General features: G+C 51.1%; 2 protein-coding genes across 2 annotated transcripts; one reads left to right on the top strand and one right to left on the bottom strand.

Moving 5' to 3' along the window:
• The first annotated feature begins 595 nt into the window (after positions 1-595).
• BO70DRAFT_427501 (uncharacterized protein) lies at positions 596-4355 on the top strand. The gene is made up of 2 exons (XM_025547889.1): positions 596-2853; positions 2913-4355. Exons 1-2 carry the CDS (start codon positions 783-785, stop codon positions 4109-4111), a joined length of 3270 nt encoding a protein of 1089 aa, XP_025401462.1. The 5' UTR covers positions 596-782; the 3' UTR covers positions 4112-4355.
• Positions 4336-14913, bottom strand: BO70DRAFT_427500 (membrane morphogenesis protein VPS13). Its single transcript, XM_025547888.1, has 4 exons — positions 6993-14913; positions 5310-6939; positions 4839-5255; positions 4336-4768 (listed from the first exon to the last, which is right to left on the bottom strand). The coding sequence occupies exons 1-4, from the start codon at positions 14415-14417 to the stop codon at positions 4728-4730; spliced, it is 9513 nt and encodes a 3170-aa protein (XP_025401461.1). The 5' UTR covers positions 14418-14913; the 3' UTR covers positions 4336-4727.
• Between the last annotated feature and the right edge of the window lie 221 nt (positions 14914-15134).

Raw genomic sequence — 15134 nt, 5'->3', positions numbered from 1 at the left:
TCAAAGGCTAGATACATGCATAATTGTCGAGAAATGTCTGCTTTCGGAGGGGCGGATCGAGCGGACCAAACACCCTGTGACCCAGTTGCCAGGCAATCTAGACAGCCAGTGGGTCTTTGAAAGGTCCGCATTATTGACCTGCAACTGGAGACAACCATGCATGTAAGCTGGCTACATGTGGCCAGGCGCCGAACTGATGCCCCCCTCTGTGGCAAACAAGATATGGGCTGGCTCGCTTCACAGGCAACCAGTCATTTGAACGTGTATATGAGCAACATCCTATGGAGAGGGCAGGAGCAATCGAATGAGTTGCACTGTAGATACTTACTATCTGCCAAGTCCGGAGGAGTTCTGCCAGTCATCATGGATCGCAGGCTGACGTGGTTGCGATAATCCTTCAGTCCACGGAGGTTTCAGCCAGCCCCTCGTACTTTTGTATGATCGTCCAGAAGGATCTGGTCCGTGTATCAATCCTCTAGCCTCCAGGCCCTTCGATTGGTCGAGGCCGGGCCCGGGGCTAAGATGTTGGAGTGCGTAAGTATATGCACGTCTGGACGTAGTCTCATCCCATGGGGGGTATCCAACGCCGTCCAGCGTCTACTCCGGCGCGCGAATAGTTCGCCTCCTGACATAAAGTAGTTGTCCACCGCTTTATCCGACGAGCTTCTCCAATACCCAAATTTTATTTGATCGACGCCTGGTCTGATCCATGAACCCCGGCGGTGTTTTTGCCTCGACCAAACAAACGCCTCGTTATCCCCCTCGAGAAAACAATAGCAGGCATGGCATCCGCAAGCCAGCCAAGTCACGAGAGTACGGTGCACACGCTCTCCGATCATGAGAAGGATATTCCTCACGTCATCCTAAGTGCTACTGGAGATCGGTCGGAGTACATCCAAGCATTGGAAAAGCGACTCGAGGAGCTGGAGAATAAGGTCCAGGGGCTGTTAGTAGAGAAAAGCAAGCCCAGCGAGAAAGAAAACAACCAAGGCGGTGATGGAGAGTCGCGCAGTAGCCCCGGCGACGACGAACGGTCAGAAGCAAAAGATAAAAGTGAAGATGGAAAGTCAACCACAAGCGAGGAACAGGAAGATGACAACAAAAGAAAGGAGGTTCACCGATCCATCATCCCCAGGGCGCAGAAACAAAACCCGGTGAACTTCTTCAACCGATTTCCCAACCAAATTCAGATCCCCGTGGTGGAGGTTTTGATGGTGGACACCACGCTATACGCAGCGTATGAAGAAGATGAGGAGTTCGGCCGGAGGTTGAATGAAAGCAGTGCGTGCGATGCGTTGGAAATGATACAAACACAAACAGATGTCAATCCGTATAAGCCAGACGCGTCGATGACAATAATCCGCATCAACTCAGTCTCAGTTGTTAAAGAAATCATGCAAATTCTCAGTCCGGATCGAGAATTCAACACCCCACTGTCATTCGAGTCCCCGTTCCGCGCTTTGATCCAAAATCATGACACGATCAAGGAAAGGCTAAATGAGTTGCCGGTCAATAATCATTCGGATAGCAAAGAGACAGAGACCAGTTCGGTCGATGAGGATCCCCAACTCAGCACCTTATTACAGACCTACATTGAGTTTATGGAAGAAGAGGTCATCCCTCTGCACCGGACCAAAAGCAACAAGGTCCGATATAATGACCTAGCCTCCGTCTTTCAGCTAGGAGACAGCATTTACGTAGCCAACACAGGCAGATCTTCCAAGCCCGATCCCGAGATGTTGGGGCAACGAGATTATCAACGCCTGTGGAGGTTGTATCGTATAGTGAGCGGAACCGATTTCCAACTCAAGTGCTATGCCATAGACTATGATGGCGAAGCCTATGTCTGCGTTAAAAGGACGTTCGATATCCCGCAGTTTACCGGGGAACAAGAGATATCGAGCTTGCCGGTATTCCCTCTTCGGTACGCGGAGAATGCAGAGAAGATCAAGGACGAGTGTCGGGAGCAAGGACGGAAGTTCCTGGAATACTTGGGCACCAGGCTTCTGTCCCACAATGGCTGGGCATTGACCCCGGAATCTAGTGTTCAATCGCATTCGCCATTGCAATATGTCACTAGTGATGTCGTAATCGACATGGCCGAAGCACTCAAGGCGCATCCCAATTGGAAGCCAGAATGGAAATTTCCCAAGACGACAGGGGACCCTCGTTTGCGCTATGCAATCTCTATCTGGAACTTTTCCGAAAAGAATGTTTTGAAGTATGATTCTCAGGAAGGTACGTTCTGGAACTATGAGCGTATAGGGAAGGTTGAGTACTGTACCAAAACCGATCCCTTTCTGTCAAGCTGGTTCCGCGACCAAGGGAAGACATACAAGCCGCGAGGCGGTGATCTCGAGCTGCTCCCACGCCGACTATTTTCATACGTACTGCAAGACAGGAAGTTTGTGGCAGTGGATATCCGGAACTTGAAGCCGGTAGATGACCATGGGACCCATTCAGGCTTGATAATCGACAAGAATCACGAGAGCATGCTGCGTGCACTGGTTAGCTCCCATTTCAAACGGAAAGAGCTCCACGACTCGCTCGGAGCGTACAGCATGAATCAAGATATCATCACAAACAAAGGAAGGGGACTGATCATTCTGCTATATGGTGTACCTGGGGTAGGGAAAACATCAACGGCCGAGAACATTGCGCATTCCTGGAAGAAACCGCTTCTTCCCATCACCTGCGGGGATCTGGGAACCCAACCTGATGCTGTCGAAACAAGCCTGAAGGAAATATTTCGGCTGGCACAACTTTGGGATTGTATCCTCTTGCTCGATGAAGCCGACGTTTTTCTCTCAGAGAGGACACCGGCTGCGTTGGAAAGGAATGCTCTTGTTTCAGGTAAGGAATTATCGATTCACTCTGGCAGAACGAACTGACCCGGGGCGTCTTCACTGCAGTGTTTCTTCGAATGCTAGAGTATTACACGGGAATACTCTTCCTTACTACCAACCTGCCCGGCAGTATTGACGAGGCTTTCAAGTCCAGGATTCATATCAGCCTTTACTATCCACACCTCAAGAGGGACACTACCTTGAAGATATGGGACATGAATTTGCAACGTCTGGCAGCAATTGAGAGCGAACGCGCCAAGGTCGGGCAGCAACCGTCCCTCACTATTGACAGCAAAGGAATAAAGCGGTTCGCAAAAAAGCACTACCGCGAAAATGAAGATGGGAAGGGGCGGTGGAACGGGCGACAGATCCGCAATGCCTTTCTCATCGCCTCAGCTCTCGCTCATTTCGAAAAGAAAGATCTTAACACAGCAGGTATCACTTCCGAGACTTCTGTCACGTATTTTGATATCAGGCCTGAGCATTTCGAAGTGGTGGCGGATGCTAGCATGGGATTTGAGCGTTACCTGCTCGAGGCCAGGGGCCGCACAGCAGGCGAGAATGCTTTCCAGCGCGGACTCCGGGCAGACTATATCCTCACATCACCTGAGAAGCTTAAGGAATCGCCTTATGTGCCAGGTCACGATGATCGTCAGGGCAGTGTCTCCACAGGGCCCTTCTCCCCTGCCCCGAATCAGCACTGGAATAGCTTGGCACAAGGTACCGGTGGAGGATATGTCCCCAACCAGCAACAAACATGGCAATACAACGAAGGTCAGCACAAGGGACACCAAGGAACCCAGGGAATGCTCTCTGCGGAACAATATGGTGCCCAGCAAACTATGGGTGCCAACGTCAATAGTTTTGCAGGCCAACCGCCAAACAACATTGGCCCTCAAGGATCGCCATCGCCGTGGAATACAGGCGTACAACAGCCTTCTCCTTATGGAGGCCCCGTGCCTAACCAGCCACAGCCCTCGGCTTATGGAGGCCCCGTGCCTAACCAGCCACAGCCATCATCATATTACGGAGGTCAACACAGTGTGTACCCAGGCCCTGCGGGAATGTTTTCTCCAGGTCAGCAATTCAACTCCCAGCAAATGACGGGAATGGGATCCCACGACAACAGATATGCGGCATCAGCAACAAGTAACGTTGGACCTCAGGGATCACCATTACCAGGTCATCGGTCTTCTCACAAGGGACCCTCTGGTTATCCCGCCAGGGCACAGGACAACGACACGGATGATGATTCGGATAGATGATAGCGCTTCAAAGAGTGCCTGGCTAATGGATGAGGGTGTAAAGCCAGACGAAGCCCTTTGGATGAGGTAGTTGGGGTGGAGGAAGTGGAGGAAGAAGAGGAAGAAGAGGAAGAAGAGGAAGAAGAGGAAGAAGAGGAAGAAGAGGCCGCCTCAACAGTCAACAGTCACCTGACTGACACACGGTGCGCCAACAGAGTATTCGCAGTACTAGTACTCCGTACATAGGCAGCATGTACAATATCAGACAGAAATTGGTCTTGTTGAAAGATTAATTAGAAACATTAAGAAACAGTATGTATATACAGCATAAACATCAGACATCAACCATCAAAAAAGAATCGCGCAGCATGAATGAAAATCTACTCGCTTAATTTGCAACGGTGATGGTCGTGAAGAAGAAAGAAGAACATCATATCATGCACCGCACCATACCATACCACTGTGTCAATCTCGACCCGACGACCTCTTTTCCATCAGTCAGAAAGAACACCTCATGTCCATAAGTATGTCATATCGTATTTCTTTCTCATTTCCATTGGGTGGGTTTGAACCGTTTTGCTGACATAAAATCATTAAGAGAAACCAGAAGGAGAAGAACAAAAATAAAGGCATTTCTTTAGCCTCGAGCGTTGTACTTCTCGTTGAAAGCGTTGACGGCTAAAAGAGAACATTAGCAGCTGTATTTGCAATGCAATGATAATGGGAACAAAAGGAAGGCATCACTCACCGATAGCGATCTGCCGATACAGCCAGTTCCGGGAACTTTCATCCTGCACGGGAATAAAAGGACCGTTGGCACCTCCCTTGAGCGTAATGCTCATACCCGTGCGCTCCTTGGAGATGGTTTGGATGTCCGTCAGTCGCATGTCCCATTCGGTTCGGAGCTTCTTGCTGCGCACGAGGATGAATCGGTCGTATGTCAACATGACCAGCATGTCTCGGCCCGGGAGTTCCAGATGTGCGATATAATCCTCGTTGAAGAATTTCCCGTCGTCGGCCGTCTTCAGCCAGAATTGTCCGAGGGCTTCACGCTGCGAGTAAGGCCGTACAATACCATCGGTGGCGATGAACCGGGTAAGGCGAACACGGTCAAGGCCTTCGGCATCGAATACGGTCGTGGTGTTTCGCACGCCTTCTGCTAAGTCTAGAGAAGAGTCAGTACGTCTGCTTACAAGAGTCTCATCGGGTGGGTACATACTTGAAGCAAGATCGAAGGCGCCGATCGCCGGCTTCGTAGCCAAACCCAGAACACCCTTTCCAACACCCTTGAAGAACCCTTGGATACCTTCCTTTTCAGCGCCCTGCAATGGATGACGGGCAAGTCCTCCGATACCGCTGGCTAAGCTCGTTGCGAAAGCATTGCCGCCCGCAGTGATTCCATAAAGGGCATGCTTTGGCCGATTCCGAGACTTAGACATCCGTCGCTGATCTTGGAATTCTTTGTCGAGGGTAGCGGCGGCAAGACCCTTGGACATACTTCCGGTAAGCTTGGCCATACTATCGGAGAAACCGAAGACAGATTTCTTCACAAAGCTCGTGGCACCCTTGGCAATTCCGTAGCCCAGCTCTTGAGGCCTGTCAGTCATGACCAGTCCCTGGTATGGCTCGTAGAAGATTGCAGCTACACCCGAGCTAACGTTGTTGAACAATCCAACGGGATTGCCCAAGAAATCAGCGGAGCCAAGAATAACATGCACTTGACGAAGGAATTCTTGCGTGTAGTGCCTCTGGATGTTACTGGCAAGCACCCCGAACGAAACACGAGCGTTCTCCAGCATCAGAGCATTCAGACGAATGGGAGCATCATTGACGTTACCCATTGACATTGTCATAACATGGACAAAGAACATCAGGGGGTTGGAGGGCTGTATAGCATCTTCGGCATTGACATGCTCGGTACGCATGAAAGAGATATCCAGCTGCATAGGCTGCAGATGGAGAAGCTCGAAGTATACGTCTTGAGCAGTGCCTTCGTTTTGTGGCTCAGGAATGTTCAGGTCTTCGTCGCAAAGCTTCCCTTCGTGCTCTTCAGACCATGAGGCACCGGGTACCTTGACAAAGTCCAGCATCGCAAAGATAAAATCTTCATCGAGCTCCAAAGTCATCTGCTGCAGAAGAACAGTGGCATACTTAATATAGAGCACACCGTATGAGTCGTCTTTCACGCGCGTAACCATTGTATGGAAAATCGGGTGCGCTTCCATTTCTTTTCCAGTCTTCGGGACAACACTGGGATACAGCAGAATCGGGAAGATGCCTCCGTAGAGTTGATTGTCAATTTGAATCCACTTGATCGTGGTGTTCAAAGTTTGATAGACTCTGGATTCCCTGAACTTGATCTCAATTTCGCGGAATGTCAGGTATAGCAGCTCCTTCAAGTTCTGGTTGATCAAGGAAATGCCAATTCCTCCGAGGCGTAGCTGAGCCTTGAGGTTGACATCTGAATCAAGCTCCTTGACCTCAAACCCGGTGCTCGTGCTCAGACTGCTCTGAGAAGCATGCCCTTTCTGCTTGTAGATACTCTTTGATGCCTTGAAGTTCGACAAGACCAAAGTTTGACTTGGGCCATCCGCAACAATGTTGATGTCGATAATCTTTTGGGCTTCGCCGTGCTGTGTTGGCGGTACCCTCATAGGTATGAGGTTTCCGATTTCAGCAAGCTTGATATGCCTTTCTTTGCCTTTGCACGTCAATACTAGAGATTTATTCTTTGTAGCTGGGTAGTCCCAGGCATAGGGCATGATGCTTCGCGGAGGTAAGCGGTAGCGAATTGGTCGCCAGCCGTGGGTCCTGTCTTCATCTTCATCGTCGTCTTCCACATTGGGATTCTAGAAATTCGATTAGTTTCACTCTATCCTCTCAAAATGGGCGAAATACTCACGGCTTGGTAAAAGATGAACTCCATGTCACTCTCGTTCCGCATGGAGAATGGCCAGTTACGAGGTTCGAAGCTGAAGTGTATGAAGAGTGTCGCACCCTCCATTATGACATCAACCTTGATGAGCTTCTGCCGTTGGTTTGCTTTCGCAAGCTTGACATGTACCGTTCCAATATCCGCAATGTTGAAGGGAGATGACCACTGGTTGTTCACACCCGGGAAGCAGAGGCAAAGCTGCTTCTCCGCAACTTGGCGTAAGAAATGCAACGGTATCAGATCACCGCTCTTAATCTCTAGAACATTGGATGAGCCAGGCTCTCGAACCAGAATATCCTCGTTGAGCTTGTTCTTCAGGATAAAACGTGGCGCAATAGTCACGACCTTGGTCATTTTGTATTTGCCTTCACCTTCGGCGACAGAAACTCCCGAATGGAATTCAGACCTTCCATTCTTATCGGGAAGAACGACTTCGAATGTGCTTCCGATGGCCTCGAAACTCTGGGGCTTACTCCACGCGGAGTCGCCAATTCTCACCATGGACCGGTTCTTCTGGTCTTCCGTCTGGTACGAGTACATGTACGGAAGCGCCCGTCCACCGTGCCTTGGGTCAGCCATGAGACCCTGACCAGCCGCCGATCGGGCCGACTGCAAGAAGGCCTTGCTTTGGATTTCCATGGGAAGACCTGTCTTGTTCAGAACAAGGTAAGGGCTGTAGATAGAAATCTTGAAGGCACCACCGCTGTCAGGAATGTTGAAGTAATGGAGCTTCAGTCGAAGCTGAATTCCTCGGTCGTCCTTCAGGGAAAGCACGCCCTCCCTCTTGTAGTCTTGGGAATTGCCATTGATGATTGCGAAGTCGCTCTGCTTGAAAACAGTATCCTCTAGGTCAACGCTTAGGAGCAGCAGATGAGACAGCTCAACAACGTGAACCGGGCTAACGCCACCCTTGCGCAGGAAGTTCGTCCAGTCCTTCTTTGTGTTCTTGTCATAGATCCGATATTTGAAGTCGTAAGGGAGGAGGTTTTGGATCTCGACCGGGGCAAATATCCGGATACGCATGTAAGGATACGCGCCTGTCAGGGAGTCCCGGGCGTTGTAGGCAGCATGCAGTTGGAAATAGAAAGGGGGAGCCTGTTGTCCGCTTTCACTCTCGCACTTAATTGTCCGAGTAGGCCGACGTAGAAGGTCTTTCCAATGAAGTTGCTCCTGAGACCAATCATAGCCAAATCCTTGGTCGGGGCGAATGACAAGGGAGTGCATATATGCTGCTCCAACGGGCGCGGGCCTTGAGTCACCAGGAAGAATCTTTTCAATCTTCAGCAGATGACCGTCATTGGGGTTAAATACACCCAGTTCCACGGGGATTTGTGTGCTGTTCTCAACGACCAGTGGCGAGCGGAAGGTGATGTACTTGACATTGTCGGCACCCAACTTGACCTCGACAAGCAGACGATGAAGAATGCCGTCTTTCTTGGGCTTCAGGCTGTACAGGATCTCGCCTTCCCGAACAACAGGAATGCGGCTTATGCTGTCGAAGCCACTTCCTTCCAGCTTGACCCCAACAAGTCCAGCATGTCCTTCCGGTGCCAGCGTCTCACGCATAGCAGTGGAATCCTCAAAACGCCAAGGATATTCTTCTCCATCTGTCAATCTCGCGGCTGGCCCTTCTTCCTCTGCATTGACATCGGCCCAGACATGCAGGTCGAACCCAGTATGGTTACGGATCCGGTAGGGCGCATCAGCACCTCTCGGTTTCGAGAGGACATCTTCATCAGTGGAAAGGAACTGGAAGGACTTGGATGCCAAGGCAATTGTTGCTGAAGTAACCGTAAGCTCCATTGTCTTATGGGAATAAGCATCTATGGAGAGGATTTCCGGATCAACCTCTCTCGCCACGTGAAATCCTAACTGCCAGGGCTCTATAAGGGGCTCCCAGGCGGACTTGGAGAAGTTGTACACGTTGACAAAGGTATCGAAGTTGGCGTCGGCATTGAGTGTCGACGACCAGTCCCGAACATCCACGTTGAACTTCTTGACGCTCCAGTCGAGTAGCGGGAGGTCATGGAGATCTCCTATGAGAATCACCCTGATACCGTCGACCTGAGCGGACAACTCCTCCCGCTTCAGAATAGCGGAGCGTTGCGAGACTACCTCCCGATCCGAGCTTTCCGCTGCACCGCTAGGGTGACGTTGGTTCCTGGAAACCACGGCTGCTGAATGCCTGCCGCTCGAGCGTCTAGAAGACTTCGGTTTTATACTCTTAACTTCCGTTATCTTCTTCGGCTCGTCATTCTCGACTGGCTGCGATCCTTGAGCTCTCATTTCAGAGGCCTTGTTGACAATCTGGATCGCCATCAAGATGTCACGAAGAGAAAGACGCAGAACCAACGGTTCTATGTGGGCATGTATAGAGGTCAAGGAGGACCCTTTCTCTTGTGGACGGCTATCCATAGACACCTCGAGAGTGAAATCATCCAGGATCCGAAGTCTACTAGTCTCAAACTTGTCCATACGGCACAGGAACATCCCCACCTTGGTGATCTGCAGGGTGGAAACATTCTGACGGGAGAATAGCGCCTGTTTCGTTCCCAGAACGATGGCCTCAGTATGAGTGATGGCAGGATTCGCGATCGTGATGACTTGTGCATCAACAAGGTTCACCCTGTATGATATAGTCATCTGTCCGGCGGCAGCAGTTGTATCACCACCATTTGAAGGCGCGGCTGTAGACGCGTCGATGCTATCAGCAGTGCTAGTCCTTGGCTCCGATTCATCGGGCGATTCGTTCCCATCTTCTTCTACCACGGGCTCTTCTGTAGCGAATGCCGAGTTGGTAAAGGACTGCAAAGCAGACAAGTAGTCCAGAGCGAGTATAATCCGTGGACTGTCGATAGTCAGCATCGCTATGAGATGCTTATTCGGGCCTGGGGACATTGAGACGCTAGCCATGAATTGCTGCTTGACATCGTTGTTTATCAATGACATGATCTTTCTGAACTTGTTTGTGTCCTTGTTGCGGCTATCGCGAATAGAAAGCGAGTGAATCAAAAGCTCAGACTCAAGAGAGCCATCTGTGAGCATGCGCAGCTTGACTCGGGTGTCATTCAGTGAGAATTTCGATAGACTGGAATCTTCCAAGCGACCGACGGGGGCCTCGTCGCCAGCAAGAATAAGCTCTAGTCCAACACTGTCAACCTTGAAGATCATGTCAAGCCGAACCCAGGTTTCATCGCTTAGGCTAGTGCCTGAAGACGCGGTCTCTTGGGGTTGTCTGTTCTGGGCTGCCCTAGACTCGGCTTCCCTTGAAGGCTGTGTCACCGACGAAGGCAGAGATTCCATGGCCTCTAGCTCTTGCTGCTCCGAATCGGTCACAAAGGCGTTCGGCACCCTCTTCGAGAGATCTAACAAGAATTTGAACTGCTTCTGCGATATCCGAAGATTGATTGGAGACATGGAGCCTTCAACTTCCATATCCGGGCGCGGATTGTCTTGCTGATGCTCAAGATAGCATATGCTGAAATCGAGATTGACTTTCTGGATCATCTCCAGTTCCTCCACTGTACCCTCGTCGAAGTGGAACTTCGAAGTCAGCCGGATGTTGCGGATTCCGGAGGAGATCAAATTGACAGCCGGGCTATCTTTGTTTTCGTCAAGAGGGACGAAAGTATTCTTCGCGTAGATCTCACCAAGGTGAGCGGTCACTGTATCATAGGAAAGATCTTCCTTCATGGCCCCCGGGAAGACCAAGATTGGAGTATTGACCACCACATCGAATCGCATCCGCGATGCATTCTCTTGAAGCTGGTTGGCCTGGTTCGCTGCAGCCTGCCGGGCAGCGTTGAAGATAGCCTGCATTTTGCCGAACTTGACAAGGAAGTTGATAATCTTGCGGTAGGGCTCTTCTACGAAATTGATCTTGATTGAGCCTGATCTGAGGAAGACTTCGGAGTCGTATCCCGGGTAGTCTGTGCTCTCGGGATCAAAGGTCTCATACTTGAAATCCGCGAAATTCTCGCCCTCGATGGTCAAGAGTCGGCGAAGATCGGAGCTCTCTGACGCGCCCGTATTGACATCGTCGATCAGGGTCAAGCTTCCAATCCGCGATTGGATCAGCATGGAACGGCCTACAAGGAAAATTCCCACGTCGGCCGTGTTAAGGCTCAGTGTGGCCAGTCTAACGCCATCATTATTGAGGATGAGCGCAATACTCTTCATGTCAGCTTTGATGCGAATCTTTCCACTTTGCTGTGGCTGTTCCTGAACAGTAGTGACATCTTCAATATCTTCGTCTGACTCGGAGATTCGATTGCTTGGTTGTTCCGGGCTTGTGAAAGTCAAAAGAACGAAGTCCAAGAGCGTCAGGAGCGTCTTTCTAGTGACGACAAGGTTTATAGTCGAGACTGAAATATCAAGGTTCATCGCTACACCTTCGTAGGTAGACTGGAACTCCGGAGACTCGGGCTTTACTTTGACGAACTTGAGATGGAATAGATCCTTGTCTTCATCGGCGTCGAACCCTTTAGAGGATAAGATCCTCTTGAATTCCGGAACCGGGTTTTCCTCGATATAATCATCCACACTCAAGGCCTTCAAAACTACCTCGGCAACCATGTCGAAAGGCCGCATGTAGAAGTCCAATGCAAATCCTTCAGCGACCAACTCAACTAACAGGTGGTCGCGTAGCGGATCTTTCGCGTCAGAGCGAGACAACGAACCGCGAAGACGGCCAACCGTGAACTTGAATTCGAAGTCCCGACGGTGTATGTTGATGGGCTTGTCAATACTTTTCTTCACTTGTTCTTCGTCGGATTCATCGTCAGAATCTTCATCAACAGTAGGAAGCTCCCTAATACTGGACGGTTTGAAAGACGATGACCTAGCTCTGTTGCCAGAGACAGACGTTTCTTTCGCCTTGTGGGTTGCGTTCTTTGACGGGTCATCGACATCAAATTGAGGAATTGCAATGTCGATCAATTTCATAAGCCCTTTGTACTTTGTGTCGGACATGGAAGCATGTAACTCTGGAAGGTGGCCGGAAATGCGAGTCCTGGTGAGCTCAGTGACCTTTGGTACGATACACATTTCCAAGACAAAATCCACATTGATGCGATCAATGATGTGCAGGTTCCGGGTTTCATTGTCGGTAGTAAGCTGCGCCTTGGTGGTTTCAATTCCTGGGCCAATAAGGACCTGAGTGGAGTCAAGCTTGATCAAGAACCTGTCGTAGAGCAAGTGCTCAAGCTCCTTGTAATCACCCTCGTCATATTGGCGCTTCTGCTTCGATTGGAGGTCTCTCATAGTCTGCCGATCGACCAACTCGCTGTTCACACTGATGTGACCGGCATCGACAATCAAACAGAGTGAGCTCTCTTGGGTGATACTCTCAGGGACAATGATCAGAGGCGCATTAATATCGAACTGTGCATCGACTTTCTTGTGCTCCTCCAGGGCAAACTCCAAGCCCGCTCGGGTTTGCTGCCGGATGCCCTCTACCGTTGCACCCGCTGTATCCAGGAGGGCTCCAATTGACTCCATGTGTGTCTCGGGTGGCTCAAAGAATTTGACAATCTCGACGATGAAAGCAGGATTGTAGATGACTTCAATACTCTTTAGCTTGACCTTCACTACCGAATCTGCATCACTTTCGAGGGGGTTCTTTTCGAGCTCCAGGTGGAACAAGCCATTTTCATAGTCGGAGACATCATCCCCAGTCTCCGAATCCAACTCTTCGGTGCCAGAAGCCTGGGATAGACGATTCTTCGGCTGCGGTAGAGAATCTTTGACCTTCACAATTTGCGGGAAAAGACTTCCTTCGGTGGTTCCATCGTATACTCGCAAGCCACCGAGGTTGACATCAATGTAGAAGGAATCGGGACGTTGTAAGGCCTTTGCCCGAAAATTGTCAAACACTAGCTTCATGACTTCGTTCGCTTTCCCGTGGGGGTCGCGTTTCAACGTGAAGCTTCCGGCTCTGAGTCCAGAATTGACCTGGAGTTTAACCCATTCTCGTGGAACATCAACGCTGTCTGCAATCGCCTTCTTCTCGTCCCAGTCAATGGCATTGTAAAGCTCCTGCCGTTGCTCCTCAGTCATGGTAGTCTCCGCGGACTCCTCTTTCTTGGCACCCCAGAACCATTCTGACCAAGTCTGCTGCTCCGCAGGCTTCTTGACGCCGACATTCTCTTTGCGCAATTGATTTCGCGCCAGTGATCGCCAAAAGCGAATATCCTCATAGTTGAGCTTCCTCTGCAGGCGTTCGAAGTTGGCTGCATCTGCGCCAACCAAGTGCCCTTCCCGCTTTTGCTTCTTGAATAAATCAATGTAGGCAAGGCGATCGTCTCGACGTTCCTTGATGTAGTCCCAGGTCCAACGGCGATTCCGTTCGTGGATCTTGCTGAGCACGGCATCTCCAGCGAACTTCAGCCAAGCGCGAGGGTCTTCCTTCGGTCTGCATTTCGGTTGGAGCTTCCTATATTCTTGGTGGCGGATAAAATAGTGGAAGAGATCCACCAGCATCAATGCATCTCGGTATTGGTTGTCATCCAGGACGAAACTCAGTTCATCAAACAGCAATCTAGCCTTGATCGCCGGTCTGTCGTGCTCTTCAGACTTGTCCAGCTCCAGGCCAGCACGGCCGCTGACCGGACGAAGCATGAACTGGACATTGTCCTCGTCAATGCCCTTTCTCAGCCTGTCAATCAGTTCTGCATGGCCAATCCCCTGAGCTTCTGCGCCTATATCTGAACCCCGACCCGTACCCAGAAGTTCTGCATCAGTGCTCCAATAGACAGCAAGAGCGCCAAGGATAGCCAATTTGTGTGTTGTGCTAGAGGTCGACTGGATGAAGGTGGGGTTCCACTCGGAGTCGGTACTGACGGCACTAAGCTCCTTCAGTGTCACACCAATGGCGAAGGGGTGGTGTGGCGATGCAAGAGAGTCCTCATAACGGATGTGCACGTTCTTGATGGAGATCTGAAGATTATCAACCACAGCCGTGACCATGCTTTGGGTAAAGCTTTGGTTCCGACGCTGCTCTTCCTGGCTCATGCCCTCCGAGTTCCGCTCCTTCAGGATCTCCGCGCTCTCGATCTTCTCCATCTTCAGAGCGTGTGCCCGTCTCTCTTCCTCCGCAGGGTCGTAATCTTGGTCTTCCTTCGGAGCGGCAAGAAGGAGGACATCTTGAATATCGACTTTAACAGGTTTCCCTCGTAGGTTCGACCAGGGGATCGACAGTGTGAGCTCTCCGACATGTCCCTCAACAACGTTAAGTGGAAGATGCAGTTGGTCGAGCGCTTCCCGTCGAAGTTCCAGGTTGCGTAGCTTCACATCGCCAGACCAGATACCAATGTTGAGCTGCTTGGCATCGAAGTTCTTGACGTACATCCCCAGGAAGCGGTTGAGCAAGTTGGCGACCAAACCTTCCAACATGGTTGCGAGAGGCGGCCGTAACCCGGGCCTGGGGTTTCTGCGTAGAAGCCGAGAGAGGGGAGGGGGTTAACGGAGAGTGACTTCTGGTGATGTTGGTCTGGAGAGTGAGGTGGAAGTGTCAGTGGGGAACCGGGGAAAAGAGGGGCACCCGAGAAAAAGAAACAGGGAAGGAAAGACCTCGCTGTGATGCGCGAGGTTTAGTTGCACTCGCAAGTCGTGGAAAATAGAGCCATGCAGAAGGTCGGCTCAGAGTGCACACGATACCGGTGCGGGTTGCAGGACTGAGTGGAAGTATACCGACAAGTGCGGAGAAGACGAGGGAGACCCGTAGAAGGCTAGCTGACGTATACCCGCGAGGGTTCAGGTAGGACGGGGGAAAGTGAAGGGAAGAGGGGAGGAGGCCAGGTTGGGTATCAAGGCCAGGCCGGTGAGCCAATTGCGAAGGAAGTGGGTTGGAGAGAGACTTCGAGGGCGAGTTGTACCTGAGGGACAAGTGCTGGGCCCGACGATGACAATAATAATAGGGGGGGGGGGCTGCTTCAGCGCAAATGCCGTGACGCGGTACGTAGAATCGGCGACCACCTCAGGCACTGACTTACCCACGACGGAGTGACGTCGATCCCTCTGCGGCTGCCATCATGGCCTGAAGTGAACACCAGGCCTTCCACATCAGGCTTAGCCGTCTAGGGCTGCAGCCCTCGGGCTGAGTCAGCGCTC

This window comes from Aspergillus heteromorphus (genome assembly GCF_003184545.1).
Source record: "Aspergillus heteromorphus CBS 117.55 chromosome Unknown BO70scaffold_6, whole genome shotgun sequence".
NCBI lineage: Eukaryota > Fungi > Ascomycota > Eurotiomycetes > Eurotiales > Aspergillaceae > Aspergillus > Aspergillus heteromorphus.
Note: the sequence above shows the minus strand (reverse complement) of the source record. Positions and strands in the feature narration are given on the sequence as shown.

What these genes read in the sequence shown, in the direction of transcription:
- BO70DRAFT_427500 (XM_025547888.1), bottom strand. Translation starts at nt 14,417, where the DNA reads ATGTTGGAAGGTTTGGTCGCCAACTTGCTCAACCGCTTCCTGGGGATG. An exon ending in CGCCTTCGATCTTGCTTCAA is followed by an intron (nt 5,256 to 5,309) that starts GTATGTACCCAC and finishes ACTCTTCTCTAG; the next exon opens with ACTTAGCAGAAGGCGTGCGA. An exon ending in GTATCGGCAGATCGCTATCG is followed by an intron (nt 4,769 to 4,838) that starts GTGAGTGATGCC and finishes GTTCTCTTTTAG; the next exon opens with CCGTCAACGCTTTCAACGAG.
- BO70DRAFT_427501 (XM_025547889.1), top strand. Translation starts at nt 783, where the DNA reads ATGGCATCCGCAAGCCAGCCAAGTCACGAGAGTACGGTGCACACGCTC. An exon ending in AAGGAATGCTCTTGTTTCAG is followed by an intron (nt 2,854 to 2,912) that starts GTAAGGAATTAT and finishes TCTTCACTGCAG; the next exon opens with TGTTTCTTCGAATGCTAGAG.